We start from the raw sequence: 18,272 nt of genomic DNA on the forward strand, positions 1-18,272 counted from the left end.
AATAGTTGGTAACCACATATGACACTTTATCTTTATTATGAACATTTGTTAGGACTTGTAGATTCAGGCCTATTTAGAAATGAGTTTTTATTTAGCCCTTCTGCTGTGACTACTTATAATGTAACTCTCATGAAGGTTTTATATACAGATGAAACTAGTGGATGAAATAGTTTTAAATTTGTCTTGCATAATCATAAGATTATGTATTTAAAAAAATAAGGTATTTAATTTTGATTTTTCTTTACTATTTATAATAAGTGATTCATCATTTAATATAGTTATTTGCACTTAGAGTAGTTCAGAGGCAATGTAATTTTCATTCTGAGTATAAAGTACTATTCATTATCTTATAGTTTTCAAATTTCATTTGCATAATCTCTAGAATTTCCTAAATGAATATCATATCTTTTTTAAAGTAAATGTTTATATTTTATTTTCCATTTTCTCTATTATATCATTAATTCTAGATATTATATCAATGTTTAAATTGATTAATTTAAAGTACAATTAAATGTTTAAATTTAAGAAATGGAAATGTGTATGTACCTTTTAAATGTTCCTAGTGTTTTGTGTTCTTTTTTTCTTCGTGTATAAATTTTCTCTTGTAGCATATTTTGAATTTTCCTCTCCAATTCTTTCTTTTATTCTTGATGCAGGTATGTCAACCTGTTCCTGCCAAAGTGACTCCTCAGTTATTGTAGTTGTTATAGGGCAAACATTATTCATAAATTCTTTCACTAATGCTTTCACACATAAATTATGTCATCTTGCTTAGACATTTCCACAAGTCAAACTGCATCAAGTTATAGGAATACAATCATAAAAGTTTCAAATATGCATTTATAAACAGAAATAATACATAACTAATTAAAATATAAATGTAAAACCTAAATGTAGCTTGACAGTTTAGCAAACTAACACATATAAGGATAGAAACAATTGCCAAGCACTAGGTACATTTCAAGAGAACAATATAATAAGCTTCTTTTCTATCTCATGCTTCAAATTCATACATTGGTAGAGTTTTCTTCAAGCAATAACTGAATAGTGAGAAATCTCCTCTTTTTGTTGGTTGTAAGCATGTCATTCATTTCAAACTGTCACCTTGCAACACAGCTTTGACTTTGCAAATGGGCATGGCTGACCTTAAGCTTAGAAGTATTAGAATGTAAAAGCTCCATCAAGAAATTCTTGGAAATTTTCCAAGTGATAATGAACTACAGGTGGAACTTTAATATGACCACATATGCCAACAGTCTTCATTCTGTTTTCACAGTATTGTGTGTAATAGCTCATAAATTTTAGACTTGTAACTACAAGCAGATCATGTGACAGCAAAACCTACAGTGTTAATTGCTGTTTTAAATGTTTCTTTTTAAAGTAAAACTTAGATAATTTACATTTTTGAATTATAATTTACTTGATTATTGTAATTTCGTTAAAATACTTTTATAATAAAATGGTTTAGTTAAATTATGAATGTAACTCAGTAACATGTATGGAAAGGGTTTAAAAATGACATCATCCTTATAGGGTTAAGTATCACATACAGAGGTATGAAACTAAGTGTCTGTATTGCCCAATCATTACTACAGGATTGCCATTTTAAATAACACCATTGAGCTGGGATATACCACAAAAAATAGTAGTAGTAATGGTATTATAAAATCTAATTTATCATTGAAAGAGTGATAATTTGTTGTTATTTCTTATTTTTAAAAATGTCTGTTGGATTTCAGTACTAATTTGCCATTGTCAGTGCTCCCAAGAATTTCCATAATGACTGATTAATAAATGTAAAAAATATTGTAATTTATATGATTTATTAAGAATATGTGTATCATAAATCATGAATGGGGGCCAAAATGTGTAGCATGTGGTCTTATTAACTACAACAATATGTGATGGAGTTTTTAGTTCTAGAATTGTGAATAGAATTCAACAGATCTCATTAAAAAAAAATCAGGTGTGATGAAGACAAGGCAATGTTCTGTCCAAACTTTTACAATGTTCCCCCTTGAATAAATTGCTTCATTAGACTTATAAACTATTGTTTGCCAACTTATTATTCAACAACCTTGAATAAAGCAAAAATAATGAAGAATCTTAATGTCAGTATTTTGGTTACTTGGATAGTGAAAATATAATATAGATTACTTCATAATTTTCATAATTACTTTTTATTGGACTTCATTACTAAAATTTAATTGTAATTTTGATCACTTGATTATTTTATTAAATTGATTATTGATGCTTGTAACTAATTGAGTCAATCTCTTAGCACCTCCTGGTGGGAGAGTGTAAGCTTACTAGCTTACAGTGTTTAAATGTGAGGCTCAGTTCCCCATGGTGGGTGGGCACAGTAGATAATTCACATGGCTTTGCTCTTAAGTAAACAAACAATTTCCCAGCTCTAGTAGTGAACAAGTTTGTAATTTGGTAAAGTACAAGTAATTTGGGTTCCAGCAATCTCATTAATTGTAGTTAGTGGGGGATTTAACTTGTTTTCTTTTTTGATGCTTAGTTTTTTTTGTCTAGATATCATAATAATCAGTATCTTTATCTAATCTATAAAAACTTAAAAAAAAAACTGTGTATTCTATTTTCACAGCTTAACCACTAATATATCCCAGATACACATTTTTTTCCATGTGTTAATTATGATTTAAAGCACCTAAATATACTAATAACACATTATGTCTCAGAAATCTCCAGTGGTTACTGGCTTAAATGTATGCAAGTATTTCTGCTTTTGCAGGGAACACAGAAAACTCCCTTGCTTGAAATACTATAACTTTCAGATCTACAACAGTTAATACTCTTACTGCAGAAATAATTTCTCCTTGAAAATAGCACATGCATATTTTCTACCAAATATGTAGATGAATTTTTTTCCATATCTGTAAAATTATGGTTCACATTTGTAACTATTGTAGTAGAATATGTTGATTGTATTATACAGGGTGGCCCGTAAATCCCCATCCATCCATATATCTTATGTATCCAGTGTGTTTGTGTGCTGTCCCTCATTCTTGCTGCATAATGTTATGCAATGTAATTGTCACAATACGCTCTTCAAGTGTAAATGGGCTTACATCTGCCATATTTCTCTGAAAAAAAGAAACATTTATAATACATGCGTAATTCAATATAACATAATAACATATGGATGGGTAAGGACTTATGGGCCACCCTGTAGAGTGTAGTTAATCCTCTCTGATATTATGCCCACCAGTGGTCAAGTAGTATGTTTTCAGACTTACAACCCCTCCATGTGGATTCCTGTATGTGGTTCTTTCAGTTTACTTCCTCTGGGATCTAAACATTCACCCACGTGTTTGCCATGCATAGTGGCCTGTGAAGGGGAGGAGAGGATTCTGGTGGTTGAGGGGTCAAACCCTAACACACCATTTTGGCCTGTGGATGCGTTGCCTTAGGGTGGTCCCCTAGGGTAAATCAGCTGGTCCACTTGGGCTAGGGTCAACCAAGTACTAATGTTGGATGTTCTCATCAGGTGTTTGGAACATTGTATCTGATGCTGGTGTTTGGGTATAGTGCTCACAAAACCCTGGCATTGCTGCAATGTTCTTGTTTGGCATTGTAGTGTGTCCCCTTATAGGGCTTGGTGGTGGGTAGGGTCAGTGGGCACTGAAATATTCCTTTTTTATTATGGATCCTCCAAATAAAAACTTAAATAAAATAATGAAAAAACACTCCATAGGTAAACAACCATGTCTTGAAGTTTCTGAGCAACAATCTTCAACATCTGTAACACCTGTTGTACCTCACTTTTTATACTACATTTTCTTTCAGATGAACCTTTAGGGCAAATGTCTTCCTTTTTCAGTCATAAGGGACTAGAAGGACTTGTTGGCTCTCCAAAGTCAGTAAAGAAGCTTCTATCTGGTGACACATTGATGGAAACATCCACATCTCAACACAGCGAACTCCTCTTGTATTCAAAGGCAATTGGAGATATACCAATTGAGTTTACACCTCATGCTACTTTGAATCCATCATGAGAAGTTATTGTTGAAAGGGATTTGAAGAACATCCTATAGTCAGTGATTCTCACTGGCTTTTTCACCCAAAGAGTTTCTGCAGTGAGGCATATCTCCACTCGCAAAGGTGGAATTACAATGCCGACCAATGTCCTCATTCTGACATTTAAATCATCACGTCCATCTGCCACCATCAAGGCAGGTTATCTTAATTGCAGGGTATGGCCACACATTCCAAACCCTCTCTGATGTTTCCAGTGTCAGAAGTTCGGTCACTCGAAAATATCATGTCGTAGTTCCTTTGTGTGCTCGTTGTGGTGGCAAGGTCCACGATGCCTGAGTGTGAAATGGACCCTCATTGCATCTATTGTAATGGCTTTCACCCATCCTATTTTCGTTCTTGTCCTAAATGGTTGGAAGAAAAAGAGGTGCAGCATTTGAAAATGATTCATAACATTACTTACCCTGAGGCTTGAAAGTTGCTGTCCACCACTTTATCTTTGACGTATGCTGCTGCACTTCATTCTACTACTACAGTAGAAGTGCAGCCAGATCTCTCTGTGCCTCAAAAAAGAATTGTTCTCAAACCAAATGAAAAGTTTTTGGACCTCCATGGTTAAAAAAGTTGAATCACCACTTCATCTTCGATGTATGCTGCTGCACTTCATTCTAATACTACAGTAGAAGTGCAGCCAGATCTCTCTGTGCCTCAAAAAAGAATTGTTCTCAAACCAAATGAAAAGTTTTTGGACCTCCATGGTTAAATCAATTTCAACACTGATCTCTATTCCTTACATATATTCTAACAAACCCTAAGATCCACTTCCTTTGGTTTTGGGTACAGACATTTCTCCCACCCCAAGATGCAAAACAATCATTCATTCACATCCTCAGTCACTGAAATCCCCTTCCAACAGCAAAGACCTGCCCAATCGACCTCGAATAAGAACAGTAAGGAAAAAAAGATGTGGTCGTAAACGGAAGGGTTCTCCACCCAATTTGCCTATACATAAATAAAAATGGCCACCTTGATACAATGGAACTGTCAAGGTTTACGTTCTAATCTGCATCACATCGAAACATTGATTGCTTCCTACCATCCTGTATGTCTTTTCTTACAGAAAACATTTCTGCAATCTACCAATTCAGTCACCTTTTGACAGTTTTCTGTGTATGGAAACGACAGGCTGTGTGATGGACCAGTGCATAGAGGGGTGACACTGTTGGTTGATCAGCATGTGCCCACCCTGTCTAGGCTTGCCACTTGCCATACCATCACTGTTTGTTCTCTCTACCTTTTACCCGGAGAGACCTATGATCAGTCAGACCTTGATGCTCTCATTGAACAGTTGCTGCCTCCCTTCTTAATCCTGGGGGACTTTAATGTACATCATCCCCTCTGGGGAAGTGCTGAAATTGATAGGAAGGGTCTCATTAGTACTTGTTCTTCTACTTATTTTCATGCACCTAGTCTGTTGTTTACTGCTATTGATTTCTCAATTTGCTCCTCTTCACCATTCTCCCATTTTTCATGGAGGGTTGACAACAGTGATCATTTTCCTATACACTGCCGTGGTCAATGCCACCCTACCTGCGTTCCCCGGTGGAAGCTGGATCAAGAAAACTGGCCCTTTTTCACTGCTCTCACAGAACTTGATCCTGCCATTGTCTGTAAGCCATCAATAGACGACTGTATGGCAGCAGTAACTGACTGAATTATACAAGCAGCTGCTGAGTGTATTCCTAAAACCTCGACACATTTTCCATGATATTCATGTCTGTAGTGGACTATAATCGTCCATTTATATTGGTGGAACTCAAACTGGCCCTTCATTGGTCTGGCAGTACCTCGATTGAACCTGATAATGTACGCTATGAAATGCTGTTCCTTCTATCTCCTACTTCTCTTGCTATTCTTCTGATTGTTTTTAACTGAATCTGGCAGGAGAATGTTTTTCCTGATGTCTGATGCCAGGCTATTGTCCTACCTTTCTCTAAGCCTGGGAAGGATACCAAGATTCCTTCAAACTATGACTCAATTGCTTTGATGAGCTGTCTCTGTAAGACCTCAGAGAGGATAATTAATGCTCATCTTGTTTTGTTTCTTGAAACAAACAACCTCCTCTTGCCCACCCAGTGTGGGTTCCGACGACAGTGCTCTACCATGGACCACATGATTCGACTTGAAACATCAATCAGAGAAGCTTTTCTCAAATGACAACATCTTGTATCAATATTTTTTGACATTGAGAAGGCTTATGATACAACATGGAGGTATACCATTTTGTGAGATCTCCATATATGGATTATGTGGCCATTTGCCCATTTTTATTAAAAATTGTTTAATGGACAGGAGATTCCAAGTTCATGTGGGTTTGACACTTTCCCATTCTTTTCTACAGGAACTTGGAGTCCATCAGGGCTGTGTATGAGTGTTCTGTGTACTGAGTACAGTATAAAGATTAATGCCATCGCTGAACAATTCCCTCTTACTGTTGCAAATGGGCTCTCTGTCAAGAACTTTCACATCTCGTGTCAGTCATCGAACATAAGGTATATTGAGTGGCAGCTACAGACTGCCCTCAATCCTTTATTGAAGTGGACCACAGGACGTGGTTTTAACTTCTCTTTCGCTAAAACCATTTGCATGCACTTTTGCTGCCAACAGAATATTCACCCTGATCCTGAACTCCATATTGGTGAAATTGTACTGCCTGTGGTCCTTGAGACAAAGTTCTTGGGGCTTATCTTTGACTGTAAGCTGGCCTTTATACCACACATCAAGCAGCTACGGGTCAAAGTACAAGAGCACCGAACATCCTCCGTGTCCTCTCTTCCACCACTTGGGGAGTGGATCGATGTTCTATGCTAAAGATATATCGTGCTCTTATTCAATCAAAACTTGACTATGGATCACTGGTCTATGGCTCTGCCAGGACCTCAGCCTTAGAGATGCTGGACCCTATTCATCATCAAGGACTTCGGCGTTCTGCACTTCCCCAGTTCAGAGCTTATACATAGAGTCTCGTGAACCTTCTTTGCACCTCTGCCGTTTGCAACTGTCTTTACTGTATGCTTCGAAACTTTGTTCCTTACCAAAGCATCCCACCTGGAGTTGTTTTCCTTCCTCGGTTGGCCCTACTTTTTCTGAACCGACAATCTGCCATTGCTGCTTTTGGCCTTCTTATCCAGGTGCAGTTGGATGAATTGGGTCTGTCCTTGGATAACATAGCTGTATCCACTGGTCAGCCCACCATGGCTTCTTACAGTCCCCAAATGTGACCTCTCTTTAAGTCATCTGAGAAAAGCAGACACTCCAGATTGGAAATACTGTCTGTTATTTGCTGAACATCTTTTGAACCATCTCCATCCATTCCTATTTATAGAGGTGGTTCAAAATCAGATGACTGTGTGAGCTCTGCCACGATTTGTTGTGGTTCGGTGATTGCACACAGAATCCCCTCTACAGTGTCTGTGTTCACAGCTGTACCATACGCTATTTATCTTGCCCTGGATTACATAGAAACTAAACAGTACTCAAATTGCACTATTTTTACTGACTCGCTTAGTTCTCTACTGGTCCTGGAATCGCTACATGTTAGTTCACATCCTGTTCTTGCCAATATTTAAAACCAACTGACCTATTTCTCTAACATCTACTTCTATTCAGTTTTTCTGGATACCAGGCCATGTTGGTATTTGTGGGAATGAGCTCGCTGACACCCGCAGCTAAATCTGTCTGCTCTGGCACTATCACTGCTGTGCCTGTTCTATACATGGACTATGGTCCTGTATTCAAAGCCCGGCTCCATGCCAGTTGGCAGTTGACTTGGAGTGAACAACATGAAAACAAGCTTTTCCAAATAATACCCTATATTGGACTTTGGCCGTCTTATTTCCATAAGGATTGTAAAGAGGAAGTTGTTCTAACTAGGCTATGCATGAGTCACAGTTTTTAACTCACCATTTTCTTTTATCTGGAACTGATGCACCAATGTTTTGTATGTGTAACACTCAGGTCACAATAAGCCACATTTTACTCTCTTGCCTTCGTTACGACTCTCAGTGACAGCACCATTTTTAACATGTTTTGTCCCAAGGTTTATCCATAACGTTAGACAGTGTTATTGGTGATGGTGACACTGTCCACCTTGGAAATGTTTTTAGTTTTTTAAAGGCCATTAATCTTTTTAATGCCATTTAAGTTTTTTAATTCATGCATTAGACCTTTTTTAATGGGATTCCCTTTTAAGAATCAAAGTCTAACAAGCTCAGTTTGAAATTAGAAAATGGCTGTAACGTCAAACAACTCGGGAACCAGGACTGGAAAGGCCAAGTTCAGATGAGTAACACAGCTGTTTGAACTACCTGTTAGTCATCCTGATGAATTATAATTAAAATTTTGCTGCAAGTATTTTAAAACTTTTATTACTTTACTTTCTGAAAATGGCCATAATGTCAAATAACTCAGAAAACGAGACTGGAAAAGCCAACATCAGGTTACTGATGGTGATTTTTGAACTTACCTGTTTGTCTTCCTGGCAAGTTATGATAATTACAATTTATGCTACAAAAAGTCCTTTAGAACTTCTATTACTGTAGTTTTTCTCTTACTGCTGTAGACTGGATGTAAACATTGGTTTTATGTTTTAACTTTGTTTTGTTTTACCTTAATTTCCTTTTATGAATTTTACTAAATTTTAACTTTTTTACTGGATGTTTGGTACAGATAGCCAAGCTGCTTTGTGCTTGTACGTGGTGAGGGGACCTCCCAGGGAAGGTTCTGTTCTATCTAGTTACCTTCTTCCCTGACATGTGCTTGTTGTGGAGGCAAGGACCACGATGCCTATGACTGTGACATGAACCCACATTGCGTAAACTGCAATGGTTCTCACCCCTCTTACTTTCATTCTTGCCCAAAATGGTTGGAGGAAAAAGAGGTGCAGCATTTGAAAATGACACATAACATTAGTTATCCTGAAGCTCGGAAATTGCTGTCCACAACTCGATCTCGGACATATGCTGCTGCACTTCATTCCACAACTACAGTGGGAGTGCAGACAGATCTCTCTGTGCCTCCAAGAGAATCGTTTTCAAAACAAATGAAAAGCCTTTTGACCTCCGTGGTTAAAAAGGTTGATGAATCGACTTCCACACCCATCTCTGTTCCTCCCATACCTTCCAACAAACCTCAAGATCCACGTCCTTCAGTTTCAAATAGAGGCATTTCTTCTGATACATCTTTTTCTCCCACCACAAGAGACAAAACAATTATTCGTTCACGTCCTCAGTCACTGGATTCCCCTTCCAATAACAAAAACCTGCCCACCCGACCCAGAGCAGGATCCATGGAGGTTGATAGACCTCCTCCGACTAAAGAAAGTAAAGAAAAAAGACATGGTCGTAAACCGAAGGGTTCTCCAGCCACTTCACCTACCCGTTCTTAAAAATGGCCACCTTGATACAATGGAACTGTTGAGGTTTACGTTCTAATCTGGATGATATCAAAACGCTGATTGCTTCCTACCATCCTGTTTGTCTTTCTTTACAAGAAACATTTCTCAAAACTGCTGATACTGTCTCCATTCGGCAGTTTTCTCTGTACAGAAATGACAGGTTGTGTGATGATCGAGTACATGGAGGGGTGGCACTGGTGGTTGATCACCCACCCTGTCTTTGTCACTCAACACATCCTTGGAGGCTGTAGCCATCCGTGTTTCCTTGGGTCATACCATCACTGTTTGTTCTCTGTACCTGTCCCCTGGAGAGACATATGATCAATCAGATCTTGATGCTCTCGTTGAACAATTGCCATTTCCATTTCTAATCCTAGGGGATTTTAATGGACATCATCCCCTCTGGGGAAGTGCTATTATTGATGGGAGGGACCGATCTGTAGAGCGGATGCTCTCTGATCACAATCTTTCTCTTTTCAATGCTGGTTCTTCCACTTACTTTCATGCACCTAGTCAGTCCTTTACCGCTATTGATCTCTCAGTTTGCTCCCCTTCATTATTCTCCCATTTTTCATGGAGGGTTGACAATAATCCACTAGGCAGTGATCATTTTCCGATCCTTTGAGAGAGACTGGCCGTGGTCGATGCCACCCTACCCGCGTGCCCCGGTGGAAGCTGGATCAGGCAGACTGGTCCACTTTCACTGCTCTCGCAGAACTTGATCCTGCCATCGTAAATGAGCCATCAATAGACGACTGTGTAGCAGCGGTAACTGACTGTATTACACATGCAGCTGCTCAGTGTATTCCTAAAACCTCGACATGTTTTCCACGATATCCTCGTCCGTGGTGGAATCCTGCTTGCCACTTAGCACGGAAGGCTCAAAAGCGGGGCCTGGGACACTTTTCGTAGATATCACACACTTTCAAACCGGGTTGCTTTCCAACGGGCCCGTGCACATGCTAGGTGGGTAAGACGTCAAAGCCAGAAGGAATCTTGGATTAAGTTCACAACCAGCATATCTTCTACCACCAGTTCCAAGATCATATGGGACAGGATTCGAAAGGTTAATGGACACTACAATTCTATTTCCCTCTCGATCTTACTCTCTGATGGTCAGGAGGTGACTGATGTTCGGAACATCGCTAACACTCTAGGTGAAAGCTTTTGCCGGGTATCTAGCACTTCTGCTTGTTCCTCCACCTTCCTGGCCATCAAGACTCGGGCAGAGCGATCACCTCTTTCCTTTCGAACTGACTGTTTCTTTGACTATAATTGTCCCTTTATCCTGGTGGAACTAAAAATGGCCATCGTTCTGCCAGTACGTCTGTTGGACCTGATGATATTCATTATGACATGCTGCACCATCTATCTCCTGCTTCTTTTGATGTCCTTCTGATTGTTTTCAACCGGATCTGGCAGGAGAATGTTTACTTTCTTGCCATCGTTACAATTCTCAACAACGGCAATATTTTAAACATATTTTTTCCTAGGGTCAGTCTGTAACATTGGACAGAGTTGTTGGTGATGGTGACTCTGTCCACCTTGATAATGTTTTTAATTTTTAATGGCCATTAATCTTTTTAATCTCATTTAAGTGTTGCATATTTATTCATTACACCTTTTTTAATTGTGGTTCCTTTTTTACAGTTTTAATCTCTCTCCTTCAATTTGACATTGGACAATGACCAGAACATTAAATAAATTGACACCAGGACTGGAAAAATCAACTTCAGGTGACTAACGCTACTGTTTGAACTATCTGTTTGAACTACTCGTTAGTTGTCCTGGAGAGTTGTTATTATACTTTTGCTGCATATCATTTCACACTTTTACTACTCAACTTTTTGGTACTGGCCATATTGACTCATAACCCGGAACCAGGACTGGAAAGACCAACTTCAGGTGACTGACGGTGGTTTTTATACTTACTTGTTAGTCTTCCTGGCGGGTTATGATCGTTACCATTCTGCTACAGGTAGTTCTTTACAACTTTGTTGACTGGATGTCAACATTGGTTTTTACGCCATTTTCTGTTTTAATTGCCGTTTTGCTTTTATCTTCAATTACTTTTACAAATTTTACTCCATTTACTTGACTTTTATCTTTTTACTGGACATTTGGCTACTCATTATTACGATTTTGTGGAGTGTCTTTTAAAACTTTTATTCATTTACATTTTGATAATAGCTGCTATGACACATAACCCGGAACCAGGACTGGAAAGGCCAACTTCAGGTGATTGACGGTGGTTCTTGAACTTACCTGTTAGTCTTCCTGGCAGGTTATGGTCATTACCATTTTGCTAGAGTAAATATTTTACAACTTTGAAGACTGGATGTCACCATTGGTTTTCACACCATTTTCTGTTTTAATTGCTGTTTTGTTTTTACCTTCATTTACTTTTACAAATTTTACTCCATTTACTTGACTTTATCTTTTTACTGGACATTTGGCTACTCATTGTTACAATTTTGCTATGTATCTTTTAAAACTTCTATTCTTTTACATTTTGATACTGGTTGCTATGACACATAACCCTGGAACCAGGACTGGAAAGACCAACTTCAGGTGACTGACGGTGGTTCTTGAACTTACCTGTTAGTCTTCCTGGCGGGTTATGATCATTACCTTTTTGCTAGAGTAAATACCTTACAATCTTCTTATACTCTGCCTTCTATCTTAACATTGTAGACTAGGTGTCAACATTGGTTTTATACTTTTTTGTTTTACCTTCATTTCCATTTATGTCTATTACTACATTTATTTATTTTTTATTTTTTTTACATTTTTACCGAATGTCTGGCGCAGATAGCCTCGCTGCTTTGTGCCATAAAACACTAAATCAATCAATCAATCAAGCTTTGTGCTTAATAACAAACAAACTGTAATATTAACCAAAATTTTAGAAAATTCAAAAATCTATAAGTTATTCATGCCAGTTTGTTAACATTCTGTAGAGTGTAGGGGTTAAATATTTGTTAACAGATACTTAATTTTCATATGTTAAAGATCGTTTATGTTGTCATTTAGTGAGTATTTTGTGCTATTAGTGGGATGCATCAAGCCAAAGTCAAACACCATATTCTGCAGTTGTGGTTTTGTTGATTGCTTCCTTTGTTTTGTCCTGGGCTGAAGCATGGTTTCTAGACTTCAGAGTAGTGCCAAGTGAAGAGAAGGCATCAGTATTGCTTGGTAAGCTGTCAGTCATTATATTACTTATATAATTTGATCTTCATTATGATGAGTTTTATTACTAGTTTTCAATGCCTCTACTAGAAGTCCCAATTGTGATAATGGCAAGTCTTCAAACTTACAAATCTTGGGTTTAATTCCCTATAGTGGAAAAAGCCCAATGTGGTTTTGTTCAAAAGCAATCAATTCCTGGAAAAATATTACTATTTTTTGCTTTAACGTAAAAGTTATGACAATTTTAAAAAAGCATTTTAGACATCTAAATGTTGCATGGGATTACTGTATTGTTACTTAAATGTTGTATATGCTTTTGTTTAAATACAGTCTGGTTTTCATGCTTGTGGTAATAAGAACATTGTGTATTGAATTGTTATTCTTATATTACAAATTTGTTTTGTAATTAATATTTGTTGAGTAATTTACTGCTCTCTCCAACACTGGTGATAACATCTAAAAGATAATTTCTCTGTACCATCTAATAACACTTGTTTTTCTATCTTATTTGTGCTTTCAGGGAACGTGGGTTTATGAAATTGCAATTTCTGAGAGTATAAGGCCTGTAGTTAACTCTAATTTTAATTTTCTTATATGAGACTTGTAAGAAAATAAATATAATACTTTTTGAAATTAATAAAACTGTATAAATAGTGTTTATATTGTGATTATGAAAGAACATTAAAAAGGCAGTTATTGAAATTTAGCTGAAAGATTAGGTAAATGTATAATTTTTATTTTACATTTTATTAAGCAGTCTACATGAATTTTGGATTTGTATATCTTTTTTGATTTATTGAGTTCTTTTCGTTACTAAACACATGAATTAAGTGTAGTGATTTTATTTAAAAGCATAAACTGTTTGGATAGATCATCAACCTGTCAACTGATGTGTAGTTTTACTGAAATCTCTCTTAATCTTGGATGAAAATAACAAAATCCTTATGCAAGGGCAAGAATCTAACACTTTGAAATAAACCATAATTTTAATCATCAAAAAAGTGTTACAGTAGAGGCTTATTATTCTGTTTCATCTAGAGATTAAAAAGTAAATGTGATTCAACAGCTAATAAATTTGATATATAGTGAAATATGGTTATTGTTCCAAGGAAATTAACAAATGTTCTGATGGAAAATATGTATAATTTAACATACCAAACCAGCACAATGTAATTGATAAGATTAAATTTGTATGACATTAGAGAAGAGGTGAATATATCAGAGTAATTTACAGATCTATACAGTAGGACATCAAGAAATAGGTGAATATATCAGAGTAATTTATAGATATACACCACAGAACATCAAGGAAGAAGTGAATATGTCAGAGTAATTTATAGATATGCACCACAGGATATTAAATAAGAAGTGAATATGTTGGAGTAATTTATAGATATACACCACAGGACATTTAGGATAAGTGAATATATCAGAGTAATTTACAGATAAATTATTCATCTTTTATTTAAGAATTAAATGTTTTGGCCCATCTTGTTGGTTATGAAATCTATGCATTTTGATACACACCCAAATCAGGAATGTTCTGTATGACTTTGCACAGTTTTTAACATGGATAATTGGACAATGTATTTCACCTATGTAATGTATGACAACCAAAATCTTTTTTTTTTTGTTAGTGCAGATTTTGCAGTGAAAAGGACAAATTAAGACTGTTACCCGTACTAGAATTTTGTATTTGATTGTATAATATTCCTGTTAGTAGAACACTCAACAAATTGGCCTGTCAGTGGTATCTGATATAACCATATATGTGCTGTTCTACTTTTCAGCCAGGTGTGTGAATGAACACACACCATTTATTCCACCATATGTGTCAGCATCTCATGCCTTCAGTGAAGACGGTACTTTTTATTCACCACCAGGTAGTTTGTTTTGAATATTATTTGTGTCAAAGAATAAATGAGAGTGATAGTTCATTCAAACAGCTTATGATTTTTATTAGTTCAATATTTGATTACACTGCTAGAAATGGTAAGTGTACCTAAAATTTCTGTTTACATCTGTTTGTACTTAGTTATCATCCTGTTACACTTTGTCTACTTAATAATCCCATCACTCAGTATGTCATTCACTTAGCAAACATAAATTTCATGTTACCATATTGAAAAATGTAACATTTCAACTGATTGATACATAATTAGTAGAATTATAGAAGTGTACATCATGATTTTTTTTATTACCTTATTTAACCTAACCTAATAATTTTTCAACTTTACATTCTAGTTACTTTTATAACTATGAACAAAGAATGTACAGGAAAAACAAGAAGTATAATACTTAACTTTGACCTCCTTGGTGTCAGTTGCTGATGAAATTTAAGTCTATTTTCTTATGTTAATGGTACTAGTACACTAAATTTTTATTTATGTAAGTAATAAACCTTAGAACAGAGAATAATTACATGCTTGAAGAAACAATGTCCTATAACTACTGTAATTGTATTGTGTTTCTAATTAGGACTAGAGAAATGTAAATTATTTCCCTTTTTTACTTGATTTGAATACAGTGAGATAAACTTTCAAAGTGAAAGGAAAGTTGACATTACTCAGTACTGAAAACAGCTTTGTATTGTATGTCAATCAATAGATTAAAACATGTTTATTAGTTATAAATGATGTAGTGTAAGACATCAGAATTATTGGCAGTTTGTGAAAGAAAGTACATAACAAGTGGGTGTTGCAAGGGGATCTCATTTTCTAGTTTATGACCTTCTAAACAAATAAGATTGAAGGCTATAAAATCTAGCCTTTGCCTTAGTAGTATCTATATTATAATGAGTAACGTACGTTAATTCTATTCTTCAGAAAGAGGGGTGTTAAATGTATTAGAAGAGGTAAGAGTGAATGTTACATTTCTCCTGCTATAGAAGGTTGAGAATTTAAAAAACAACAACTTTCTTATAAAATTAAAAACTTAAAACTCGTGTCATATTAGCATTTGATTTATTAACTACATTTTGATGCAAAGCTTATACATTAATAACAAAGTAATTGAATTAAATTTTTAACGTAACTTTGTAAAAGTTTATGATGTGAACTTGGACCTACCCACTTCTTATAAATGTCTGTGAATAAACATGGAATTGTAATATATTTTTGTAATTCAAATGTTGAGGTTATGCAGGTTTTAATTTCAAAAGTAAATGTTTGATAAAATCATATCCTTCACTCCTGACTCGAGTACTACAGAAGCATGTTTCAAATTATTATTTATGAATTTCTCTATTATTTCATAAATGTTTCAGATTGTTGAACTAATTGAAAAAAAACAAACACACACACACACACACTAGATATTGACAAACCAGAATATAAAATTTCAAGGTCTTGATTGAGTGAGATACCACTGTATTTGTTAAACATACATGACATAGTCCTCCCATATCCTCTTTCTTTAAAAAAACATATCTACAATCCTCTCTGATGTTGCTATTGTATATCTTTATAACCAATAAAAAGAGTATATTTTAAACTACATAAAACATTATTATTTAATTTCATTGGTCAAAACCAGTAGTATGCAAGGAGGGTTTAGGTATGTGTTTAGACTAAAGACTTGAACAAGTTGTACTGAAGCAAAACCTAATATTCATTTAGAAGGTTTTAAAAGTTATTTAATGATATATCCAAACTGGTAGGTGGAAAGAAGCATTTTTATTCCTAGTGTGAAAATCACCTTTTACTTGGACTGACTCCTTAAGGGCTACATAAATTCACAGAAAAATCTTCAGTAAAGATATTCTATTAAAAATCTGATTTTTCTGTACAATTACTTGTAATGATGACAAAAAGTTTTACAAATTTTACAAAAGTATGTATAATTTCATGATTACGTGGAGGTTAGAAGGTCAGCAAATTAATTAAGTCTGTCTTTGTAGGGTTAATAACTGAAACAAAATTTATTTAAAGTGTCATTAGTAGATACTGGTTAAGATTTATGTTGAAAATTTATATTTACCTACTACATTGAAATAATTCCATTAAATAATTTTCTCGTGGTGTGTAAGAGTTTGGGTTGATGGAGGTGACTAAAGTTGCTTTTGGCCATTAATTTGAGAGCATTGAAACAAAAATTTAAGCTTGAATATAAATCAAACTTTTAGAAATACATAATGTTTCCCAATTTTGGAAATTTTTAAAATATCGTATATATTTACCTACAAGTAAAATTATTTTCATTTCTTTTCTTTATTTTTACAAATAAAAGGTGTTAAAAATGTTTTTATACTTTTCTGTCATTCATAAAGTGTTGTTTATTTGGTTATGAAATAGCACAGATCAGAAGCTATAAAGAGATTTATCACTTTTAATTAGCTGCTATTAATTAGTTGAATCTTTACATTATTTCATGACAATATCTTTTCTCTTTTATTATTATCTTTAATACCTATGTTTAACAATGAAAATGATACATTAAAATAACACATAAAGCTGAAAATTATAAAATGGTCATTAACATTTACACTGGTTGGTTCTGAAGTTATCATTGGTCTAAACTTACCTTTTTCTCATATTATAGTTAATTTGTTAAATAAATAGTGCCAATGCATTGCTAGGTATGAAAGGATTAATACTTAGTTTATGTCAAAACTATTTTGAGGAAAATTCATGACAGTAAAACTGTGTGTGTGTGTGTATATATGAACATGCAATGTGTGATTAGGCTCCCCTTTCTCTATTTTTAGAAGCAGCATGGCCAGGTGGTTAGGGTGCTCAACTCACAATCTGAGGGTTGCAGGTTAGAATCTCCATCCCACCATAACTTTGCTCACCCTTTCAGCCATGGGGACATTATAATGTGATGGTCAGTCCCACTATTCATTGGTAAAAGAGTAGCCCAAGAATTGGTGGTGAATGGTGATGACCAGCTGTCTTCGCTCTAGCCTATCAATGCTAAATTAGGAAAGGATAGTTACCTTACCTCTAGTCTATCATCAGATAGCCGTTGTGTAGCTTTACACAAAATTCAAACAAAACCTTTTGTTATTTGGTTTATATGTTAAAAAGACATTTCAAACTACACCTGCTCTTTGTAATTTTTCCAGGTAGTACAGTAGGGGACATAGATGAAGAAGAAATAGAGGAATGTGACACAGAGCCTCTGTGTGGTCCACTTACAGAACTTACACCTCAGGTAGAATATTGTGTTTGTCTTTTTCTGTTTTATTTTTTAAGTTTCCATTGAGTATGTCCCTAATATTATTACTTTATTGGTTAGCATTGACTAATATCATCCCACCTGTTTTCTTTATGAGAATGTTAAAGAGTCAGATGATATTCCAAAACATTATACATCTACCCACCACCCATCCACACTTATAGCTATTAGTTTACTGTCAGGGTTTCATCTTTGCAAATCTAAGCATTAGTCTGATTATTTCTTACTTGCTCCAGTCTTTTATACCTCACTCAATTGCTCTTAGTGATGTATGTCTTGTGATGTTACTGAAGAGCATCACATATACTACATATATACACAGTACATACATCTCATTCAGGTTATTTTAGCACTAACAGGTTTCCCAGCATTATTATTGTTTGCTGATCCTTTCAATATTATTATGTTATCTAGTACATTTCATAATAATAATAAAAAATAAAAAAAC

The 18,272-nt window shown here is 35.3% G+C and overlaps 1 protein-coding gene across 6 annotated transcripts in view; it reads left to right on the top strand.

Moving 5' to 3' along the window:
• The window catches only part of LOC143255004 (stAR-related lipid transfer protein 3-like), a 51,960-nt gene that overhangs the window by 13,181 nt on the left and 20,507 nt on the right, over positions 1-18,272 (top strand). For all 6 annotated transcript variants that reach the window (XM_076509988.1, XM_076509992.1, XM_076509989.1 and 3 more), the window contains 3 exons: positions 12,511-12,652; positions 14,437-14,529; positions 17,712-17,800. In XM_076509988.1, the coding sequence (XP_076366103.1) occupies positions 12,511-12,652; positions 14,437-14,529; positions 17,712-17,800 (324 nt within the window). The remainder of the gene's footprint in view (positions 1-12,510; positions 12,653-14,436; positions 14,530-17,711; positions 17,801-18,272) is intronic.

Source organism: Tachypleus tridentatus, chromosome 7 (assembly GCF_004210375.1).
Source record: "Tachypleus tridentatus isolate NWPU-2018 chromosome 7, ASM421037v1, whole genome shotgun sequence".
Lineage (NCBI taxonomy): Eukaryota > Metazoa > Arthropoda > Merostomata > Xiphosura > Limulidae > Tachypleus > Tachypleus tridentatus.